General features: G+C 42.9%; 1 protein-coding gene across 1 annotated transcript in view; it reads right to left on the reverse strand.

Moving 5' to 3' along the window:
• Positions 1-24,076, reverse strand: part of STAB2 (stabilin 2) — an 87,344-nt gene that overhangs the window by 40,046 nt on the left and 23,222 nt on the right. The window contains exons 18-37 of the mRNA XM_060279901.1: positions 22,285-22,437; positions 21,844-21,906; positions 21,518-21,601; positions 20,457-20,543; positions 19,993-20,104; positions 18,633-18,813; positions 17,572-17,665; positions 17,281-17,439; positions 15,513-15,608; positions 13,349-13,444; positions 12,407-12,454; positions 11,175-11,311; positions 10,141-10,255; positions 9,299-9,376; positions 8,738-8,836; positions 8,515-8,622; positions 4,628-4,759; positions 3,107-3,235; positions 1,584-1,640; positions 708-797 (exon numbers count right to left, since the gene is read on the reverse strand). Coding sequence (XP_060135884.1) covers positions 708-797; positions 1,584-1,640; positions 3,107-3,235; positions 4,628-4,759; positions 8,515-8,622; positions 8,738-8,836; positions 9,299-9,376; positions 10,141-10,255; positions 11,175-11,311; positions 12,407-12,454; positions 13,349-13,444; positions 15,513-15,608; positions 17,281-17,439; positions 17,572-17,665; positions 18,633-18,813; positions 19,993-20,104; positions 20,457-20,543; positions 21,518-21,601; positions 21,844-21,906; positions 22,285-22,437 — 2,118 coding nt within the window. The remainder of the gene's footprint in view (positions 1-707; positions 798-1,583; positions 1,641-3,106; positions 3,236-4,627; positions 4,760-8,514; positions 8,623-8,737; positions 8,837-9,298; positions 9,377-10,140; positions 10,256-11,174; positions 11,312-12,406; positions 12,455-13,348; positions 13,445-15,512; positions 15,609-17,280; positions 17,440-17,571; positions 17,666-18,632; positions 18,814-19,992; positions 20,105-20,456; positions 20,544-21,517; positions 21,602-21,843; positions 21,907-22,284; positions 22,438-24,076) is intronic.

Consider the following 24,076-nt stretch of genomic DNA (forward strand, 5'->3'; position numbering starts at 1 on the left):
GGAGAGATTCAACAACTTTGGGCCATCTCCCCTCATTTTCTTAAAATCGAGTCCCTAAAAATGGTGTGTGTGTGTCCTTATACATGGGGGCGTCCAGACCGATAAGTACGGTAATATGAGACAGGTGGGAATATGAGACAGGGCTTCTTCAGTGGTGGCCCCTCACATATGGAACTCTCCAAGGAGATAGGTTTGGTCCATTTTCTTTTAGGCAGGACCTAACAACTGCCCCCCCCTTTGGTTAGGGCAGCCAAACAACCTGCATTCGTATTGTTAATCTGATGACGCAGGCTAGTTTTGATTATGATACATATTTGTTTGTTTTTTGCAGCTCTGGTGGCTTTTAGATTTGGAAAATGTCTGATTTGTATGTGGTTTTAATTATTGGATTGGTGATGTTGTTGCTTTATGGCACAAGCAGCCAATATGATGCCCTGCAGATATTGTTGGATATTGTTTTTTCAACAACCCTTGGAGGGTTTCACATTGGCTACCCTATGGCACTTTGTTTTTGTTTTGTTTTTTCATACCAAGCTTCTTTGAAAGGACCATGCTCCTAAGAAATCACTTTAATAAAACAATTTCTCCCTATAAATACGATAGTCAGTTCTCAATGTTCTGTTTCTCTCCCACACCTCAACCCCCTTACATTCTATCACTGTCGTGATAGTATGACAGATATACTTTGGATGGTAAATAATACCCACAATTGTGCTTTTACTGCATTTTGGCTGGCATCCGTAGCGGAGGGACATTCTAGCGGAATGGAGATACAAGCAGCTCACTTTCTGGTATTTCTGTACAGAAGAAGTGGACAGATTTACACTTAAAACACTGCATCAAATTCAGCTAGTGAATATCCCCTGAAACATTTTTCAATGAAAAATGCTAATTGAACATGCCCAAATCCTATTAAAAACCAATGGTCAATTAGCACAAACGGGCAAAATAACCTGACTTCACAATAAGGCATTAACAAATGAATGTTGGAATTATTTCTCTTGAACTGAATACATATACAAAGTTTAGAAATTTGGGAGAAAATCCAGCTCCTCCTGTAAATTCAGAGGTCACAATGAAGTTTGTTTATTATGTCCTATGGATTCTGCAACCACAGGAGGGGGTGGATTGTGTTCTACAGGTTATATCCTATGCTAGTCATACTAAGGAGTAGACCCCGACCCCCCCCCCCACAGCAGGGGTAGAGAACCTGTACCCTCTATATGCTGCCAGATTCCTGTGAGTCCTAGCATGAACAAATCGACAAGGCCATGTGTGTTGTAGTCAGTAACAGTTCCGTGGGGTGGGGGCACTCAGCTGACGTCCTGTCACTGATTGTGGCTTACTGTGAGGGAGAGGGGTGAGGTGGCAGCAAGGTCAAGGGCCAGATTGGGTTTGCCACTGCGCTTGTGCTGTGCTAACCTCACCGTCACACATCTCTCCCTCCCGGGAAGCCGTAGTGGCAACAGTGATGGGAGGTCAGGCAAGTGCCGTCATCCACTGCTGATTGCAATCCACCAACATCTGGAGGAGCATAAGTTCCTTACTACTTATTTATAGCAATTTAATTCTAAAATATTTACCAGTGGTGTAGTTCCAATAGGACAGCTAGGTATGGCCAAGCACGACAAACACTTTCCCTTGAAAACAAAGCAAACACATTTTTTCTCAGAGGAAGAGACCATGATATATACTTGTGCAGGCCTAGGCACGTCACAAATGCCTTAAGAGTGCAGAGGGTTGGCACCGTCTATTTTTATCCAAATGAACCTTTGGGTGTACATTGACAATTTCCCCCGATTTCATTAGTGCTTCCACAATTGTTCCCTACAGTTACATGTTGCATGTTATAACAATGGTAGCCTGGCACCATTTAATTTATTCATCTCTAATCATCGACCATTTGGGTAAAAACCAGAAGAGGGAAAATGAAGGATATCGAGAGCCCAAATGTGCCATTTCAATCCTTGATCGGCCATGAAACTCACCTGGTGCACTGCCTATAAACCTAATATTCCTCACAGGGTTGTTCTAAGGATAAACTTTGGAGGCAGGAGTTATATAAGCTGCCCTGAGCACCTTGCAAAAAAGGTGGAATAAAAATGGCACAGCAAATATATTTAAACAAAGAGCTGCAAACTTGGGAGTTTACTTGCAATGAAATTGACTCATTGGTTGATTCACTTGCAAGTAGTTTGAAATGGCAAACTAGAGACCCTACTTGCAAGTAACTATACTAGCTTGACTTTTAACTTGCAAACTTGAAGGGGGCAAACGTTTCTTTTGTATGCCATCTTGAGTTTATGTTGGAAGCAGCCTTCTATGTTCAAACCCTGCTGCAGCAGCCACAACTACTAGTAAAAGCAAGTATCTATGCCTAGGCACCATCTCCTACATCCAGTAGAAATAGGGGGAAAGTAGGGAAGATCTTAGGGACTCGGGTGGCACTGTGGTCTAAACCACTGAGCCTCTTGGGCTTGCTGATCAGAAGGTCAGCGGTTTGAATCTCTGCGACAGGTTGAGCTCCTGTTGCTCGGTCCCAACCTAGCAGTTCGAAAGCACACCAAAAAGTGCAAGTAGATAAATAGGTACTGCTCCGGTAGGAAGGTAAACAGAAAAACTGTCTGTGGACCAACGCTGGCCCCCTCGGCCAATAAAGTGAGATGACCGCCGCAACCCCAGAGTCGCCTGCGACTGGACTTAACTGTCAGGGGTGCTTTACCTTTACTTTTTTTTTAGGGAAGATCTTTGTCCGAGACCCTGAACAACACTGGGATGGATTGATCAATGGCCTGATTTAGCAAAAGCCAGCTTCACATAGTACCATATAGATATTTCTACTTGTCAGATCACTAAAGATGTATAAAACCAGATCAAAGGTTGTAGGGTTAAATTAGTCAATGTATGTTAATGGACTGTATTGCATTCTAACAAACTGCCAAGTGAAGACTTATTTTCCTGGAGGACTCGTTGAATAAAGATATGTTCTAGATATTAATTATTCTTCTTTTTTAAAAAAGTGCAAACACATCTAATGTATATAAATGTATCTAATGTCTAATGTACACAAACACATAATATATACCATACACAGAAAGGCACTTACAGGTACTAGCACAGTATTGTTGGTATCACATCTGTTCTTCTGGATTTCCATTACCCTTTCCAGTCCATGAATTATTCCTTTATCAGTTGCAACATTTGGGTAACTTAAGGGCGCCTCATTTATGTAGAGCTGCACACAATAGGTTATCAGTTCAGTACACACCAGGCGGACATACTTAAAGGATAATTTGTTGCATTAACTTTTACACAGCAAATATTATCTTGCTATTCCAGTAACTGTAATAAAAGGCACTGCAGAGGAAAGAATTGAAGTGTGCAGTTGAAAAAGGTCTCACGTTGCACATTAAGGGCTGTAGCTCAGAGAGAGCATGCAGAGGGCCCCAGGACCAGTCTGCAACATCTCCAAATAGGGCTGGAAGAGACCCTTGTCTGAAATCTGGAGAGCCACTGCCAGTCACTGTAGAAAATATTGAGCTAGATGGACCAATTGTCTAACTCGTATAAGGCAGCTTCCTATGTACCCAATTCATCTTGTTTCCCAAAGACCTTCCAACTCTGTTATCTTTAAACATATGACTCTAGTTTCGTGCATATCACTGTACATCAATCTGCACTGGCTGGCTGTGGGTGTGCAACTGTTTGCCGGACTGTCCATACTACTCAGCAGCAGATTGGGGTGCTACTGGTCTCCTGACCTCCAGTTGGTTACATTGCTGCTGCTGCTCATTGGGAAATACAGTGAAGGGGCACTTACCTCCTGGAAAGTGGCAGTGATGTGACTGATTAAAGGTCAGGTGAGTGACAGCAGCTGAACACACCTGCTGCTATTGATTCTACTCTTACCTTTGCCCCTTTCCCATTATTTCTTTCTCAAAACTAAGCAGTGCAATCCTATACCTGCCTACTCAGAAGTAATCCCAATTGTGTTCCCCAGTAAGTTTATACAGAATTGCAGCCTAAGTGGCTAATTCTGATTTGTACAACTGAATAAAGCAAAGGAAAATTGTAAGTAGCTTGAATAAACTGTTCATTTCACTTTAAGAAGGCATTTATCTACCAGAGTTTCCCAAACCTGGGTCTCCTCTAACTAGCAGGATCAGCAGTCAGGCATGATGGGAACTGTAGCCCTCAAATAGCTGGAGACCCAAGTTTGGGAAACCCTGAATACTATCCAGAAAAGTCAGCATCCCAAGAAAAATGCAGCTTCATACTTGCAACAACAGAGACCTTAAAACAGTTGACTCTAGTCAACGCCAGAAGTTAATGTTGATTCATTTGCTCTTAATCCCAATTTCTGAACTTTAACTCAAGTTCTTAGTTCAGCACTTAATGCATATGATTAATGTTTACATATGGTGAAAGGCCTCATTAGCTAGGAATGTAAATACCATTATACCAATGAGTAAGCTTCACTAATGTAAATTTATGATCCAGATCATTGAAAGCAATGGAGCTTCTACATTCAGTTATCCAGATGCAAATCTTTTTCCGGATGAGGTATTCAGATAAGCAGGCAGTACCAAAAGCCATAATAATTATCAACAGGGTTTATACAAAGTACCTGGCCATCATGAATGATGAATCCCACCCTAAAGGACAATCCAAGCATGGTTTCCTTGAACATCCCATTATGCATTTCATTCTTCAGCAGCTTCTCCTCTAAAATAACATGGTATCGGATCTGGTTTTCATCCTGCAGATTAAATTGATAATTTATGTTACAAACTTGAGCAAGGTATGGACTTCCAAGCTTTCTGTGACAAAAACAGAGGCCAGCAGCAACCAGTAGACAAAGGATTTTATTATCAACTAGTATCTTGAAGCCCGTTAAAAATAACGGGTGCTAGAACATATGTGGTGAAACATATGTTGTGGAACATATGTAGGTAGGTATGACTGAACTGGGGAAGTGGGTAGCCTTGAGGCACCACAAAAAAGCCCTTTTGGCATGATGGCTTCACAGCAGGGAAGCACAGGAGCAGTGAAAGGATGACAACTTTTTTTTGCAAGGGAGGAGAGTCATGGGGGGGGGGGGCTGATGCAGCCTGCCAGCTAGCCGTCTTTGAGCTGGAGGCCCTAAACAGGAATGCCTGGGGTTAGGGACCCACAACAATCCCTTGAAGGTAGGGGTGGGGAACCTGACAAATACGTTCTCTGGGGGGAAAGGTGGGCAGGGCCAAACCATTCCCCCTTCTTACACACACACACACACACACACACACACACACACACACACACACACCTCTCTCTTAGCCCTGAGCTCCATAGGTAGAACATGATACTCTTCCTCTCAGGGTTTTGGGTTCGATCCCCACGTTGGACAAAAGATTCCTGCACTGCATGGAAGGGTACTACAGGGCTCTCCAGGTCCCTTCCAGCTCTATAATTCTGATTCTCTCTCTCTCTCTCTCTCTCTCTCTCTCTACACACACACACACAAACACACACACACACACAGCAATCTCACACAGTCTAAAACCTGAGCTAGAGTGCAAGAATATGCTGGGGGTGAAATGGGGGGAATAGAGAGGTGCTTAAGAGCTGTAGATTCTTATCCCTTGGGGCTGAGTGCAGGAAGGGTCGAGTTCATGCCCCAGAGAGTTATAGGTAAGGGCTGGTGTTAGCGCAGGGGAAATGCCATGGGTAGCATGGAGACAGGATTCAAAGAGCGCTGCAGGCAAGAGCTGGAGAGGGTGCTTGCTGGGAGAGCCACCTCAGGCACCGTATTTGCGCCTCAAACAATGCCTACCTATAGTGTGGTGGGGAGGGGGGCCTTCAGGCAAAGCAGGCAAGGCGAGAGAGGGAGAGGAAAGCACCCCTTTCTGCGCAAGGTGGTAGGGGCTTGTGGAAACGCAGGCTTTCTGGAGGAGCTTGTTTCTGCGAAGGGAAGCCGGCGCGCGCGGGAAAGCTCTCCATGGGAGGCTGCAAGGCAAAAAGCAGCGAGCGCCTAGAGCTCTCTCTCTCCCGGTCTCTCTCTCTCATTCTCCAGGGGAGGCTGGGCTGGGGGAGGGGCAGGGGTGGGTAGAAAGCGGAAAAGCCTTTCTATGAGCTGCCTGGTGCAGCCAGGCTGCTGCTGCTGCCGCCACTGCTCCTCCTAACCTCCCTCTCTGCGCTCGGCTGCTGCGTCTGGGAGGAGAAGGGGAGGGCAGCCTTCTGAAGCCCGCTTCCTCCCGAGTAGACCTGCCCGGCGGGGTGCAGAGAGGGCCGAGAGAAAGAGAGAGACTATTGAGTCTTTCCCTGACTGTCAACTGTATTTCTTACATCTGCAGCAGTTGATTTTAATGTATCTTGCTATGTTGCAAACTGTGCTGTGCTGAGCGCCTCACTCCCCCTCACTAAGGTGGGAGCGGAGGCAAGGTGCCGTCAGCGAGCTCCGTGGTGGCTGCTTATGTCCTCCCTCGTGTTCGTTGGCTGTGTGGGCTAAGGGGCTGCGGCTTCTCTAACGGCAATGCGAGAGGCGAGGGCGAGGGCAAGCGGCGGTTGGCGGGGGGGGGGAGCGTGTGTGTGTGTGCGCGCGGGTGCAGTCTCTCCGTCCAATCCCTGTGTCTCTGGGGGACATGCGCAGTGACCCAGGGACACACGGGACAGCTTGGACGCAGGGACAACTTGGACATTATTATATAGGATTAGCTGTAGGTTGGAGCCAGACGATATATGTTTTAGACAGTGGCTGCCGGGACCATATAACACTGGTCCTAAAGGGTCTTCTCTGGCTCCCAGTATGTTTCCTAGCACAATTCAAAGTGTTGGTGCTGACCTTTAAAGCCCTGAATGGCCCCAGTCCCGTATACCTGAAAGAGCATCTCCACCCCCATCATTCAAGCCCGGGCATTGAGGTCCTCCTCTGAGAGTCTTCTGCTGGTTCCCTCACTGAGGTAAGTGAAGTTACAGGGAATCAGGCAGAGAGCTGTCTTGGTAGTGGCGCCCTCCCTGTGGAACGCCCTCCCTTTAGATGTCAAGGAAATAAACAACTATCTGACTTTTAGAAGACATATGAAGTCAGCCCTTTATCTGGAGGTTTTTAATGCTTGATGTTTTTATTATGTTTTTAGATATGTTGAAAGCTGCCGAGAGTGTCTGGGGAAAGCCAGCTAGATGGGCAGGATATATATATGAAAAATTACTATTATTATTAAAATTATTAACAGTGGCATGAAACAGGTATGATTTCGAATGGTATGAACGTGTATCCCATCAGTGTACGGTAAATTTGTAGGGCAGAAAGTGAGGAGGAATTAAAGAACCTTTTAATAAGGGTGAAAGAGGAGAGCGCAAAATATGGTCTGAAGCTCAACATCAAAAAATCTAAGATCATGGCCACTGGTCCCATCGCCTCCTGGCAAATAGAAGGGGAAGAAATGGAGACAGTGAGAGATTTTACTTTCCTGGGTTACATGATCACTGCAGATGGTGACAACAGTCACGGAATTAAAAGACGCCTGCTTCTTGGGAGAAAAGCAATGACAAACCTAGACAGCACCTTAAAAAGCAGAGACATCACCTTCCCGACAAAGGTCCGTATAGTTAAAGCTATCGTTTTCCCAGTACAGTAGTGATGTATGGAAGTGAGCGCTGGACCATAAAGAAGGCTGATCGCCGAAGAATTGATGCTTTTGAATTATGGTGCTGGAGGAGACTCTTGAGAGTCCAATGGACTGCAAGAAGATCAAACCTATCCATTCTTAAGGAAATCAGCCCTGAGTGCTCACTGGAAGAACAGATCCTGAAGCTGAGGCTCCAATACTTTGGCCACCTCATGAGAAGAGAAGACTCCCTGGAAAAGACCCTGATGTTGGGAAAGACTGAGGGCACAAGGAGAAGGGGACGACAGAGGACAAGATGGTTGGACAGTGTTCTCAAAGCCACCAACATGAGTCTGACCAAACTGCGGGAGGCAGTGGAAGACAGGAGTGCCTGGCGTGCTATGGTCCATGGGGTCATGAAGAGTCGGACACGACTAAATGACTAAACAACAAAACAACAAATTCTGCTTCTTAAACCTGCAAACCCCATTTGACTATCTGCACTAGGGGAATGAGTGCGCACACAATGGATAATTAATAATAATAATAATAATAATAATAATAATAATAATAATGGCATAGGCAGGCTCTGCTCACAGCCCCTGTTATGCAGAGATAAAAGTGTAGAAGAATCAGCAAAGGTTCACATAAAATAGGCACCCCCAAACTCCAGGTGTTTGGGACTACAATTCCCATCATCCCTGACTGGTCTTGTTAGCTAGGGATGATGGGAGTTGTAGTCCCAAAACATCTGGAGGGCTGAGTTTGGGGATGCCTGACATAGAAGAATGTATATTACACCACAGCACTTCCTTTAAGTGAGCAGCCTTTTTGCATTTTCAGTTTTTTCTTAAAGCACCAACCACGCAGCAAGAGAAACTGTTGAAGATACGCCCCAATAAAAAGTTTGGAAACCAATACATACCAAGGTGGTTAACTGTTTATTCTTGAGGTAGGTTTCAATGGCACTGTTGCTTGGGGCAAAAATGGTATAAGTGGTAGCAGCTTCTATTTCACTTGCCAGATTATATTGCTGTTGTAAAGAGAGAAATGTGTTGTTACCTATTATGATCTGCATGGCAGTTCAAACAAAAGCATGGATACATACAGCAATGCATGGCACTTCTCAAAAAGGCATGAATACTTACAATAACGTAACCCCTGAAAATGGAGTAATCTGGCATCTGTTCTAAGCGGGCAAGCAGTTTGGGCAATGTGCCACTGACTCCCCGAAGGGGTGTCAGAACCTGCAAACAAAAAACACAAGGCCAATTTTAAACAGCAGGCACAGTAACGCAAAGCATTTAAAACAATATCAACAATATAAAAACAAAATAATTTAGAGAAACTGTATTTCCCCCCCAGTTACAGGTAGGTAGCCGTGTTGGTCTGATGTAGTCGAAACAAAATAAAAAAATACCTTCCAGTAGCACCTTAGAGACCAACTAAGTTTGTCATTGGTATGAGCTTTCTTCAGAGGTATCTGAAGAAGTGTGCATGCACATGAAAGCTCATGCCAATGGCAAACTTAGTTGGTCTCTAAGGTGCTACTGGAAGGAATTTCTTTATTATTGTATTCTTTCCATTTTACGTGATGTTAAGTGGCAAATCTAGAGGGAGGGAGGGAGAAAAACACCAACTCAATATTTAAAAAAATTAATATTTTTTTACCTCAGTTTTCTAACTATTAATAATAAGGAAGCAAATACCTTGTCAATTACATGTATAATCCCATTTGTTGCTGCAATATCACCTGCTACGATGTTGGCTCCATCAACAGAAAAATTCTGGAAAGCAAGGGGGGGAGGGGAAACCATTTAAACAAAACAACCAGCTTTCGAATAAGGGACACGGGTAGCGCTGTGGGTTAAACTTCAGAGCGTAGGGCTTGCCGATCAGAAGGTCGGCGGTTCGAATCCCCGCAACGGGGTGAGCTCCCATTGCTCTTGGAAAACTCCCTGGATTTTACCCCTCCTCCCGCCCACAGAGCCTTTGCCAAGCATTTTCCAAAACGATATGAGACATGAAACACAATTGAAATTCTCACGTCTCCATATTTTGTGATGTAGTTCTCCAATCAGTGTTTACAAACATTCACATATTAGGGGAAATTGTGTATTCAGATGAATACACATACAGTAGTGAAAATACTGTGCAGAAATGCATTCTACTAGGAGAAATTGCCTGCAAAAGTGTGTGACTAGTCAGAATTACATACAAAAATGCATTTATTGAGAAAAATTCACATTGAAATTCTTCAATGAAGATTCTTTTTTATTTTTTATTTTTTTAAAAAAAGCAGATCGCTGCAGAAATGTGGAGAACTGAAATTCAGATTGGAAAAATGAGAAACAGAGAACAGGAACTGACAGCCCCTTCCAAACCTACGACTAGATAAAAATTACACTCCTACTGTTTGAGGCCCATACTAATGAGTTCTTATTCCCTTGCTCATAACTGGTATATTTAAATACAAGATGATATCTGATTAGCATATTTCTCTTGGCACACACAAGAACAGCCTGTGAGTTGAGAGTACCGGTGAACTTACTCCACTTTCTTTGGACAAAGCCAGGAAGTTTCCAAGCAGAGATGTTGCCAGTCCATCGGATGATGACAAGGTTTGGAGGTCAGAGACTGTGTATGCTCCCTGTAATACGTGGTGCCTAACAGAAACGCAAAATAGGTTCAAAAGACATGAAAGTTATGGCTGCTCAGATTTCCTTACAACAGAAACACGAATCTCTTCCAAACACCATTTGAGCCAGGAGCAATTAATATGTTAATAGGTTCAGAGGTGCTTCCCTTTCCTACACAGCTGCTGGCAAGTTGTTTCCTGGAACTATTTGGGAGGGGCCAATTACATAGTTCCCAATCTTTCTCCATGCCACCTGAGAGATGGAGACTCTGCTGGTCCTCCACATGCCGTTGGGAGTTCAGTGACTCTCACCTGCCTATTGGCTACATTGGCTGGGGCTGATGGGAAATGGAGTCCAACTGAATCAGAGGGGCCCCATCTTTGGTATAAACAATGCAGGTGAGCGGCTTCCTTGCCATTGCTGTTAATATATAGATTGCTTTTCAGTCAGGAGGCTAACAAAGCTGAAAGCTGAACAATACTCCTCCAACTTTCATAGTTGTGTAGAAGATAGTTGCTATGTTTATTTCAGCATTGGAAACCAGACTCACTTCTCTGATTGTGGAGAAGATGGAGCAGCTATTGCATAACCAGTGGATATATGGCGGTTGCATTGTCATTATGGATGTAGAAGGAGTTGTGTCCTGGATTCAAATCAAGACACCAGTGAAAACTCATTTGAAGAAGGAGGCCCTTGCCTCAACCACAAAAAAATCACAGGATCCAGGACAGGTATTAGGGGCTGGAAGACTGGTACAGAAGGGGTTGTGGGTATTTTGGGTAGTTTTCTTAGGGGAATTAATATTTTTTTAGCACTAGCTCTGATCATGCCCCTTGGTACAAAAGGCTATCACACAATAATTAAGGAGACAATTCCGGTAAAGGATAAAGTACTTTATAAAAGCATTTAAATGGAATGGCAAGGATGAAAAAAATGTTTGACATACTTTATTAGAGTTTGGATGTTGTTTTTTGACATCCAGAAATTTCTCTCCTCTTGGTCCATGTTTCGAATTGCTTGCTGAGAAGGCACAAGGAGGGTTAGATTTGCTGTGTCTGCCAGTAATGTCTTCACTGCAGCTGCCTAAATCACAAGACAAAACACATTGCCATTAGTTTGTTAATACTGTACGCTCTTCTATAGACCAGCATCAGTCTTTGGCTGTTGCCAACAGTGGAAGGACTTCATCTTCTGAAAAGGAGTCTAGTTATCAGGTTCAGAAAAGGGCATGCAAAATCAACCGTGGGATGGAGTAACTTCCCTATGAGGAATGTTAGATTTTTGTTTTAATTTTGAAAAAGGTAAGAAGGGACATGATTGAGGTGTATAAAATTATGCATGGTGTGTGGAGAAAGCAGAAATACATTTTCCTCCCTCTCTTATGATACTAGGACTCATGGACATCCAGTTAAGCTGAATGTTGGAAGAATCAAGAGGACAGGCAAAAGGAAGAGCTCCTTCACACCCACAAAAAGTAGTGATGGCCACCGACTTGGACGGCTTCTAAAGAGGATTAAACAAGATTCATGGAAAATAAGGCTATCAGTCGCTACTGGGCTAGCCATTGTGGCAATGATCTACCTCCACTGTCTGAGGCAGTAGGCCTCTGAATGCCAGTTGCTAGGAACCACAAGTGGGGAGAGGGCTGTTGTGCTCAGGTCCTGATTTCGGGCTTCCCATTCGTATCTGCTTGGACACTCAGAGAACAGGATGCTGAACTACGTAGATGACCTGATCCATAAGGCTCTTCCATTGTTCATGAGCAAACAAACAGTTGCAACCCAGAGGCTGGCTGAGGGGGCCTTTGAAATGCGCATAATTGCTGTCCCATCGGTGGGACATCACTGAGGAAAGCTCTACTGATGCAGATATACTACGCGTAATGGGAGGACAACATTTGTATCTCTAAGATGCAAAATCTCCTTGTTTCCCTGACATGGCCCTATAGCTGGCATAGTAAATTTCCCCCTCACTGGTGTTAATAGGGGCCAAATGGGGAAATTAATGTTTGCCTGGGGAGGGGTGTGTGTGAAGCGACCCCCTCCTGTCCTGACTGCACCTCGTGCCAGTAGGGTATAGGAAGTGGCAGCAGCTGTGCCACAGATTCTCTCACCGCCCACCCTCCACAGGAATTGCTCTGGTCATGTCTTTCGATATATTTTTAGAAGAGGTACTCACACCAACCCACTCATTAAATCCAGCTGCTTCCGAGAGAGAAGACAATTCCTGAGCAGAGAGAGAAAGAAAGATAAATGACATGTACAGATGGCCCACAGTTTAGTGGATGAGCCCATGCTTTCCAAGCACATAGTCTTACTTTCAAGTCCCTGGCATCTCCTGTTCTGCAACAATGGAATATATTGCATCTCATTTGTATGAAGATGTAAGATGGCAGCTGGTATATTGCTAATGCTTCATCTGCAATATGTTTTTCTATACAGTGGTACCTCTACTTACGAATAACTCTACTTACGAATAACTCTACTTACGAATGGAGCTCCGTCCGCCATCTTGGATGAGGTTTAGATAGGATTTTTTCTACTTAAGAATTTTTCGATAGGGTTGCTTCGACTTATGAATTTTTCCTCCCAATGCATTCCTATGGGATTCGACTTACAATTTTTTTCGACTTACGAATGTGCGTTCGGAATGCATTAAATTCGTAAGTAGAGGTACCACTGTAGTTAATAGTTGCTGTGAATTAACCTGAGCCATACCCTCGTTTCATGTATACAAACATTTTGTGATGGTAGGTGGAACCCTATTGGTACTGTAAATTCGCTTTTGCAGTTCTTCTCCCAGATTTTATATACCGTATATGTGAGTTAACATGGTAGTTATTGAAAATAGCTATACCTGTTGTGGTGCTCGTTGTATTCATTTTTAGGATGTATTGCATGTACTTAAGATCTGATAAAGGCAATTAAATTTAATATTATCACCTTGCTCTTAATTGACATGATACTGTTTCCTGGCAAATAAAGCATAAAAACAGTGAGTATAAACTTCCTCTAAGAAGGGGTATTTGTGCCAGGTGCCTCTGTTACATGGTGGCATTTGCAATGTGGAAGCTGAGATATTGGTCACAATCATTTAGGCAAGTGTTAGGTTCCTACGCACCTCTGCAGCATTTCCATAGCATATGCTGCCGTCCCCCTCATAGCCCTTCGAACACACACATTCCCAGACTCCAGAAGATGTGAGCTGACAAACAGCCTGTTAGAACAGGAAAATAAATAATCAAACACCTAGCCACCTGTGTATTCTTTCCAATGCAATATGGTTTTGCAGCATTAAAGGTGGGGCCCTAATTGCTATAAAATAATAATAATAATAATAATAATAATAATAATAATAATAATAATAATATATTATTTTCCCCAGCCACTCTGGGTGGCTTCCAATAAAACATTAAAATACAGAAATCAAACATTAAAAGCTTCCCTAAACAGGGCTGCCTTGAGATGCCTTCTAAAGGTCTGATAATTGTTGTTCTCTTTGACCTCTGGTGGGAGGGCATTCCAAAGGGTGGGTGCCACTACCGAGAAGGCCCTCTGCCTGGTTCCCTGTAACTTGGCTTCTCGTAGCAAGGGAACCGCCAGAAGACCCTCGGCACTGGACCTCAGTGTCCGGGCAGAATGATGAGGGTGGAGATGCTCCTTCAGGTATACTGGACCGAGGCCGTTTAGGGCTTTAAAGGTCAGCACCAACACTTTGAATTGTGCTCAGAAACGTACTGGGAGCCAATGTAGGTCTTTCAGGACCGGTGTTATGTGGTCTCGGCGGCTGCTCCCAGTCACCAGTCTAGCTGCCGCATTCTGGGTTAGTTGTAGTTCTGAACAAATTTCTTCTGAACAAATACTTCAAGTACACTTTTGGGTGCTTCCAGACTGTTTTGCAGGAAGGATTCAAGTGCATACTGGAACTTTAGTTTTGCATTGTTACAGTGGGCTAAACGATTCTGTCACCCTAGTGCAACAGGCTCACTTTAAAGAAGAACCTGGCATTTTGCAGTTTGGAAAGTGACAAGGAAATGCATTGAAAAGTGTGTGGTAAACAAATTAATACCAGGAAGACCAACACCCAACAAACAAATCAGAATAAATGCAAACTAATGTTCATTGTTGTGTAACTGCCCACAAACAAGTTGGAACAAATGTTCAGTAAACATTATAACCTCTGCATAAGCTTTGTGGAAGAAAATCAAGATGAATACTTTAAAAAAAGAAGATATTTAGAGGTGACCTTTGCTTACGTCATAGCTGCCAAGTTCTCCCTTTTTTTAAGGGAAATTCCCTTATGCTGAATAGGCTTCCTCGCGAGAAAAGGGAAAACTTGGCAGCTATGGCTTACGTGCCAGTGAAATCAACTAATTAACATCTAGTGTACAGTTATCTACATGGGAAGCAAAGCCACTGTAAAGTAAATCCTTTTAATTCAAATACACTAATTAAGGTGTTAGTTGCAAGAATTATTCAGCTAATGCTTAGAGCTCTATTATAAGATTGGGAGGGGAGGAATAATCAGCCTCTGTTGTGAAAGCCACTGTTCTGTTTTGTCTCAACAGAGTCTGCACAGAAGTACTCAGTGAATTATTATTCGTTTGCCCTGCTCTTTGGATAACAGTGGTTAATTTAGGGCTACTGCAAGTGTGGCATTCATCATATATTGGTAATACCTCTGTACAAAGTGCAAGAGAGGGAGGTGACCTGTCAGATAAATTTTAAGTGAGACTTTTCTATTGCCACTTGATAAACAAGAAGGGAAGGTGGTGAGGCTGAGTTCAAGGACTTGTGTGGTTTGCAGAGTTGGCGGGAGGCAATCTAGACCACATCAGGCTCCTGAATGTTTTTGTTTAGAATATAGCTTGCTTTGACCAAGCCCAATTTGATATCAAACCATGGAGAATTTGTTAGTCCTAAATTGATCCCAAGTTCTCCAGGGGTAAAGCGACAGCCACTGGCAGCCTTTCAGGATGGGGGCCTCATTACTGTGATCCCACAGGACACAGTAAGTGTGTTCTTGAGGATACAGCACCATATTACTAATCGGCTGGAGCTGAGAGTGAATTGCTTGGCAATAATTAGCATCCCAAAATCTACTATACCGATACTAAAATAGAAAATTTAATTAAGTTGTAAGGACTAGAGAGCCTCAAAGTTAGACCCATTGAGAGTTAGATGTTAGTGATTCTCTGAAACATAATATGATGTTTATTTTAGTATATCTTTATTATAAAAAACCTTTGCAGAGCTTGGAATATTTTGTAAAGTGAATAACTCACCAGTGGATGGCACTTTCCATTTTGTTCTGAACAAGAGTTTATCAGTTCACATTCATATCCATTTCCTCGAAATCCTTCCTTACATTCACAATCATTCTGTATTGTAGGGGGAATATGAAATAAAATTATTCCCTTGAACTGTTCGCTCCTATGGGTTGCAACCTCTGTCAATAAAAGTTTAAACTGAAGCCATGCTAGGCTCCTTTGGGTGGAAGGGTGGGATATAAATTTAATAAATAACCTAACCTAACATAAAGTGCAATAGTGCCTGTTCAATGGATGATGCTTGGAGTCAACTCTGGGCATCACCTTTAAAATCCTAGACAGTTTAGAACCAGGGTACCTAAACAACCACCACATCCCCCGTGAACCTTTTGTGCACTCAGGCAATCAGGGCAGCTCCTTGTCTCTGTTTGGCCACTGTCAGATGCCAGGTTGGTGAGTATGTGATAATCAGGGCATAGTAACTCACCGATTCTGGAACACCCTTCCCCAAGAGTTCCACCTGGTCCCCTCGATTATGGTGTTTTCAAATTATTTATTGTCAATGAATCTATGGGCTTGGTTGATTTCTGGATTGTGTGTTCAAATACACTTGATGGTTTAAGATTGCTTTTAACAACGAATCTGATGTTAAGGACAGGCTCAGTAAACAATTTGACAACCGGAAGCTTGGGGAATCAATAATAGCCAGGAGTCCCCTATACAGTGGTGCCTTGCTAGACGAATTTAATTCGTTCCACGGGTCTTTTCTTATAATGAAAAATTCGTCTAGCGAATCCCATAGGAATGCATTGAATTTTTTTTGATTTTTTTTTTTTGCCCATAGGAACGCATTAATTGAATTTCAATGCATTCCTATGGGAAACCGCGATTCGCTAGACGAATTTTTCATAAAATGAATTCGTCTAGCGAGGCAACCTCCACTAGAAAAATCCTTTCGTTAAGCGGAAATTTCGTTAAGCAGGGCATTAGTTAAGCGAGGCACCACTGTACAGTCAAACCTTGGTTTTCGAACGTCTCGACTGCAGAACATTTTGGAAGCTGAATGCTGAAAACCCAGAGGTGTTTCTGTTTTTGAATACGCCTCAGAAGTCAAACGGCTTCAGAGGCGCGTTTCTCAATTTTCCCCATCAAACTTGCTGACAGCCCTTTGATCCTTGGTTTTTGAACGTTTCGGAAGTCAAACGGACTTCCAGAATGGATTACGTTTGAAAACCGAGATTCCACTGTAATAAAAATATCAGGGCCAACCCAGCCATTAGGCAGGGCGAGGCCTCTGCCTTAGGTAGCAGAAGCTCCTGAGGCAGCACCCTGCGGGTGCCCCACCTGCTCCACCACTTCCTCTAGTGCTGGAGAAGTAGCACCAACATTGGCCCTGATTTGGGGCAAGATCTGTGCAAGATCTCCCTCCAAATTGGTGCAATCTTGCCTGAAGCTGGTGCCAATAGCGTCACTGCTTCTCCGTCAGCACCAGATGCAGCAGGGGGCATGGCGGCAGCAGCAGAGTGACTAGTGGAGGCAGTGGTGGTGACGGCAGTGGCAGGTGGGGTGGTGGTGGAAGCAGTGGCAGGACGGCATTGAATATATGCGCTAAGGAATGAGCTAATAACTGCATGTCAATGGATTGCATTATTACTGCAAAACTCAAGAACCAGTTTATTAACTATTGAGATCATTGGCTGCTGCTGCTGCTGCTACCACATAGAGAAAGATTACAGAAGATTCGCATAGTGCAGAAGTTAAGGAAGAGGCAGTTTTAACTCACCTGACCAGGACCTATATATAGGCAAGTAGCATTACTATGACACCCTCCAAAATTTGGCAACAGGCAGTTGTTGATTTCTGAACAGTCTTTGCCATTTCCTGTCCATCCTGGCTGGCACACACACTCATGGGTCCCAGGCCCAGTCTTAACACATTCTGCCTGCAGGTATATGGAAAGGGCATACCAGAGTTACAGAGTTATTTAGTTATGAGAGATGTTCTTAATTTGGATAATTAAACTCAGAATTTAAATATGTGTCTATCAAGATATGCCAAGGAATTTTGTACTTACATTAGCATTGCAGCTGTGTGGAATTAAATTAGCACAAGGATCGACTTCGCTGCAAATTATTCCATCTCCTTCGTATCCCGGCTTACAAATGCAGCTAAAATTTGCATCAAAGCATGTGAAATTAATAGTCATGACAGTTGTAAAACAAAGCCAAAATTATGGTCTGTTTATATCACAACGGAAAGCAGATCTGTATGACCACAGTCAGAGATCTTTCCTAACCCTAAAAACATTGGAAGCTGCCTTATATCGAGTCAGAGCAGTGGCCCATCTAGCTCAGTATTGCCTACACTGACAGACAGTGGCTCTCATAATAATAATAATAATAATAATAATAATAATAATAATTTTATTTATACCCTGTCCATCTGACTGGGTTTCCCCAGCCACTCTGGGCGGCTCCCAAAAAAATATTAAAAACATGATAAAACATCAAACATTAAAAACTTCCTTAAACAAGGCTGACTTCAGATGTCTTCTAAAAGTCAGATAGTTGTTTATTTCCTTGACACCTGATGGGAGGGTGTTCCACAGGGAGGGTGCCACTACTGAGAAGGCCCTCTGCCTGGCTCCCTGTAACCTCACTTCTCGCAGGGAGGGAACCACCAGAAGGCCCTCGGAGCTGGACCTCAGAACGATGGGGGTGGAGACGCTCCTTCAGGTATCTCTAAAGTTGGAGATTGGATACACCAGGGATTGAACCTGGTACCTTCTGCATACAAGGCAAATGCTTTGCCACTGCTGCCTAAGATTCTTTAACTGCAGGTTCCAGTTGAATCCTGACCTGTCTGTATGTGCGAAGCACATGCTCTGTCACCAACGACGGCCCTTGCTCAATTCTCCAGGTAAAAATCTTAAGTAGCACAACTGGGAAGGGGCAGGTGGTATTCAAGTTCATTTTACTCAGAACATTGCAAACCAATTGGGACGGTCGAGGCCAGGAAGATGCAGAATGGACCACGTTCACTCACATAGAGGATGACAGGTGGGGAGATGTGTGCTGACACATACTCCTTATAGTTCCCCAAGTGGTATAAAAATGATCAGTATAATGGGCCTACCTCATAGCACCATTGGTAAACTGGCAATCGGCATGTGCATGGCAGAACTGAAGAAAAGTCCCGCATGGAAACACCTGTGTGTCACATAGTTTTCCAGCGTATCCACTTTTGCATGAACCAGCAAGGCAGATCCCATCACTGTCAATTTGGTTGTCACACTTACCATAAACACACATACATTCTGTAGAAGGAGGGGGAAAATAAATGTCAATGAGAGGAATATATATATCTATATATATAGAGAGAGAGGTCATGTACATTTTCAAAAGGTAATATATGTGTTTTTGTTGCAAATAAAATCTCTGCTGGTCTTTCATTTTTTAATTTTTTTAGCAATAAACAATGAAATACAAATTAGAAGAGACTGTTGTTGTTGTTGTTGTTTAGTCATTTAGTCGTGTCCGACTCTTCGTGACCCCATCAACCAGAATTAGAATTAGAATATTCTAATTGTCCCGACCTCAAAATCCAGGAGTGAACAGGACACCAAGTCAGAGGCTGCTGTGTTATCAGTTAAGAAGCTGGACTGGGTACCTGGACCTGGCTCTGACGCTGGTGATCGTGGGCAGCGATGGAGCCAAAATTAGATTGTTAACATTTAAAGGTGAATCTACAAATCCACACTTTCTGAAACCACATGCAAACTGAAACTCAGGTGCCCTTCAAAATCCACATTTCTTTGAACTTCGTGATGCAGTTTTCCAGCCAAGTAATGTGTACAAAAATGCACATAGTGAAGTGTGCATGGAACGCGTATATTAATGAAGATAACAGACAAAAATGTGGTTACAGGTAGGTAGCCGTGTTGGTCTGGATCGAAGTAAAATAAAAAAATTCCTTCAGTAGCACCTTAAAGACCAACTAAGTTTTTATTTTGGTATGAGCTTTCGTGTGCATGCACACTTCTTCAGATATTATATTAAGGAAAACTGTTTTGCAAAAATGTGTACATTAGGCAAAATTGCATTAAAAATTTGTTTATTAACAGAAAATCATGCTAAAATGCTGATGAAATGTCATGAGAATCTTTTTTTTAATGGGACAACTGAATCTAAGATTGGAGAGATGAGAAACTGAGAGAAATGAAAATGACAGATCCATTCATCCCTATCTGTGAACTAGAGGCTGGCAGGCAAGAGCCCACTGAACAAGATCCCACAGCACCTGGCCCATAGAAACTGATGCTTTCCCCTGGGCACAAAGAACTAAGGACCTCCCAGTTCAGCTGCACAGGGAGCACATCAGGCAGGAGTTTATGGAACTCGGGAGAAGTGCTCGTCTTCAGGTCAGAAGCTTTCTTTGCCAGGAAATTTGACTAAGGCTTAAAATATCCAGGGAAGAGAGAAACTGCGGTGCTTACTTTTGTCACAGTGTGGTCCATATTTGTTTGGGTTTGAACAGAACTGGCAATGTGATCCTTCAAATTTCTTATCACAAACACAAGTTCCATTCCCTTTCATGCCATCCATACACTGCAAAGTGGAACAAACATATTTGAAATTATACACTGAAATTCACATGTAAATGGTATTTCTGTTGGGAAAATGCGTCTTACACCTTCCTACAAGACGCCAGTTCCCTCTGTCATTTCCAGAGCCACCTTAAACACCCAGATGGAGTCCAAAGAGAAAAGCAATCTTTACTGATAAAAACAAAACGAAGCAGTGTATCATTTGAGAAGAAAGGAACAGAGATGCTTTGTATTTCTCAGTTCATGCCTTGCACATAGCAGGGAGACAGTCAACCAAACATACAGAGGAGAAACTTCAACAAAGGAAATGGACACTTTTTCAGTTGACACTGAAAATATTTTGTTTCTTTTACCTGTCCATTTCCTGAGCAAGGATTGGAAAAGCCACCAGGGCACTGACTGCAATCTGGGCCAAAGAATCCTTTGCAACACTTTGGCTCCTGCAAAATAAGCAAACCTTTCGTCATGACAAAAGAAAAAAGGAGCAGCATGCAAATTTGTTAAGAGCAGGCCCATGCAGATTGGGGGTGGGTGGCGGCGGGGAGCTGGGTACACTTGCCCCAGGCATTGGAGGGCTCAGCCAGTTGGGGGCCACCACCAGATTCCGCAAGCCAGATTCATGCTGTCATGTCAAGAACGTTCTGTGTCTCCGAGCCACCCTGGGCTCCAGACAAGCTTTGCACAGGCCTGGGCATTCCTTAGGAGTACAAGAAGGTTGTAGCACTGTTTGTAATATCTGCTATACCTTTCTTGTGCTCTGTTAGCTTTCTCTTGCTGTTGCCTACTGCAAAGGAACACAGCCAGCTGCTGTGTCAGGCCAATGGTCCATCTACCTCAGCATTGCCTACACTGGCTGGCAGCAGCTCTCCAAGGTTGAAGATGGGGACAGCCCTACCTGGAGCTGCTGGGGATTGAACCTGGGACATTCTGCATGCAAGCCAGATGTCCTACAACTGAGCAACAGTCTTTGCTATGGTCCTCCCTAATGCTTTTTGCTACTGCTCTTGCGTCTCCTTAATGGCTCCATAATGGCCCCTGGATCAGGGCTGCTGTTGTGATCACTAGATGCATTTGCGAAAATAGATACCATATATACTCATAAAGTTTTTGTATGCATGGTGTCTGGTTTATTTTATGTGCTTTATTACCTAAGTCTTCAAGAAGTAAATACAAAAGAGAAAGAGAGGGAGAAGAAGCTCTATTAGCCATAGCTGCCAAGTTCTCCCTTTTTTTAAGGGAAATTCCATTATGCTGAATAGGCTTCCTCGCGAGAAAAGGGAAAACTTGGCAGCTATGCTATTAGCTGTAGCAAAAGGTCATGTAGACCACCGTTGTAGACAGTAGCAAGTAATTGCTGGTGCTATCAGAAGTTTTATAGGAAGCTAACAACAGAAATGTCATTTGCATCTCTCACCTTTTTTGTTACATTGCAGTATTTAGCACACCCATATCTGAGAAAAGTCTGTTCATGGTAAATGCACCGATTCCTTGTGAAAGCCTAGAGTATTAAAAAAATATCCACACATTAAAACAAACCACCCATAACCAACACTGTTGGAAAGCAAACAATGATGTTAATTTTGCTGGAGAGCAGATTGCATTCATAATATGCTGCTTGTTTTTACTCTTTTTATTATAACACTAATGCTGTTAATACATTTTACCGAAATGCATGTAGAAGGAAATCTCTTGTCGTTTATAAATTGATTTGTTGATTGGACAGATAATAAGTTTACTTACAACAGGTTTTGAATTTTCTGGACAACTATTCCTGTGTAGTGCTGGGCATTTTCCACAGGTACCCTGAAACAAACAGAACAATTATAGTTTATGAAGGTACAGTTTTGCCTCACAAACATAGTGTCAAGCAGAATTAGGTTTCTTGTAAGTTCTAATGATCACAAAGGGCTCCTGTGTTTGCAGAAAGGAACGTGTAGGCCAATTAGCTCCCTCGGTTGGGCTGGCATGGACTGGGAATTAGGTGCAAAGGAATTCTAAACATCAGGGGTTGCCAACATGGTGCCCTCCATATATTGCTGGACTACAACTCCCATCATCCCTCTCCATTGGCTACGCTGGCTGGGGCGGATGGGAGATGGAGTGGAACAACATCTGTTGACTACCTCTGCTAGAGCAGTTATTGGATACTGCCGTTTACTGTTTTGTTATGAAGAGCCTTACCATCTTAATCTCAATTCTCTCTTCATCACATCTGTGTGGCAGAATTGGGATTATGGAAGGTGGTATAAGAACACCAGAAAGTGTGTAAATTCGGCCATTTTTTGCAGCAATGTCTGCTTCTTCTATAGGTTCACCATTTGCCAGGATTTGTCCCTGCATAAATAAGAGTTATTTATTTTGAAATTAGATGCCAGTACTTCAAAATGTTTTCATTGTATTATTTGACAATATCATGCATCCTTGCTTCTGTATTTGTTTGCATTCTTCATAATCAGGACCTTTTAAAATCCAACTAAACAGTTTCTTAGCAGGGGAGCGGGTGGTGCTGTGGTCTAAACCACAGAGCCTAGGGCTTGCTGATCAGAAGGTTGGCGGTTCGAAAACCCGTGACAGGGTGAGCTCCCGTTGTTCGGTCCCAGCTCCTGCCCACCTAGCAGTTCGAAAGCAAATCAAAGTTCAAGTAGATAAATAGGTACAGCTCTGGAGGGAAGGTAAACGGCGTTTCTGTGCGCTGCTCTGGTTCGCCAGAAGCGGCTTAGTCATGCTGGCCACATGACCTGGAAGCTGTCTGCGGACAAACAACGGCTCCCTCAGCTTATAGAGCGAGATGAGCACGCAACCCCAGAATCGTCCGTGACTGGACCTAACGGTCAGGGGTACCTTTACCTTTACTTTTAAACAGTTTATTGGTGTTTCAAAGCAGTTACATGAATAAGTAGAATAAAAAGGCTTAATTTGCAAATCTGTAAATATATGTAAAATTATATGTAAAAAATATGAAAAATAAATGTAAAAACAGATGAAAACTGATGTAGGATAATGACAGGCAAGAAATAGTATTGGCACCAAAAATGGTAACAAGAAAAACAAAACCAAGAGAGAAATAGGAGGAAGTCTAGTTCGAAAGAACAAGTGAACAAGAAGAAATTTAGAGAAAAGAACAGAGAGATAAATAGGATACGACACAAGTTTCGTTTTGCATATTAATTTTATTTCAGATGTGTATACATGTGTATGTTTTTCTTTATTCTTTACAGGTATCAAACATTGTTGCTGTACACATTTGTTTTGATTGCTTAAATGAAAATAAGAAAAAATTAATGATAATTTGCAAATCTGTGTGAAGGTTTAATCTGAGCCACAACTCAGCAGTGCTCCAGTTCAGAATCTTTTTGTGTGTGTGTGTGTGAATTTATCTTCCATATCGAGTATTATCAATAACACATTTTTGCAAATATATTTAATTATCCTTGCAGTATGCCTAGAGAGACATACTGCAGACAGAGTGAGTTTCCTTAGCCAAAGCCACACCAAAGAACAATGTACGTTAATGTACATTTAGCAGCAGTGTGTACCTCGAATATTGTGAGTATTGCTGCCACTGCTCCACATTAACAACAGTTAATGCTTGTACTCACAACACAATGGCTAATATCCACGAGGTATTAAGCATTACAATGGTGATATCAGCAGGGTGTGTGGAAAGTTTGCTTTGATGTTTCAGTTTTATGTAATGGCTGCAAAATCTGTTTCGGCTCATACATGTACACTCATCACTTGATTGCTGCAGTTATCAAGTGATGAGTTGCAAGTGTAAATAAACCATCTGACATCAAACATCACAGACAGAACTTTCATATCACCTCACCTCCTCTTAAACACAACCATTTTCAACAGAATCAGGCAAATGGGTTCAACTCATGAGCTGAAGAAGCAATGTGAAAGGACAGAGAACAGGTCTTGTTCAGAAAGTGACTTGAGGGGTTACTTCTGTTATTGGTTTGAGTGGCAG

This window comes from Zootoca vivipara, chromosome 10 (assembly GCF_963506605.1).
Source record: "Zootoca vivipara chromosome 10, rZooViv1.1, whole genome shotgun sequence".
NCBI classification, from domain to species: domain Eukaryota; kingdom Metazoa; phylum Chordata; class Lepidosauria; order Squamata; family Lacertidae; genus Zootoca; species Zootoca vivipara.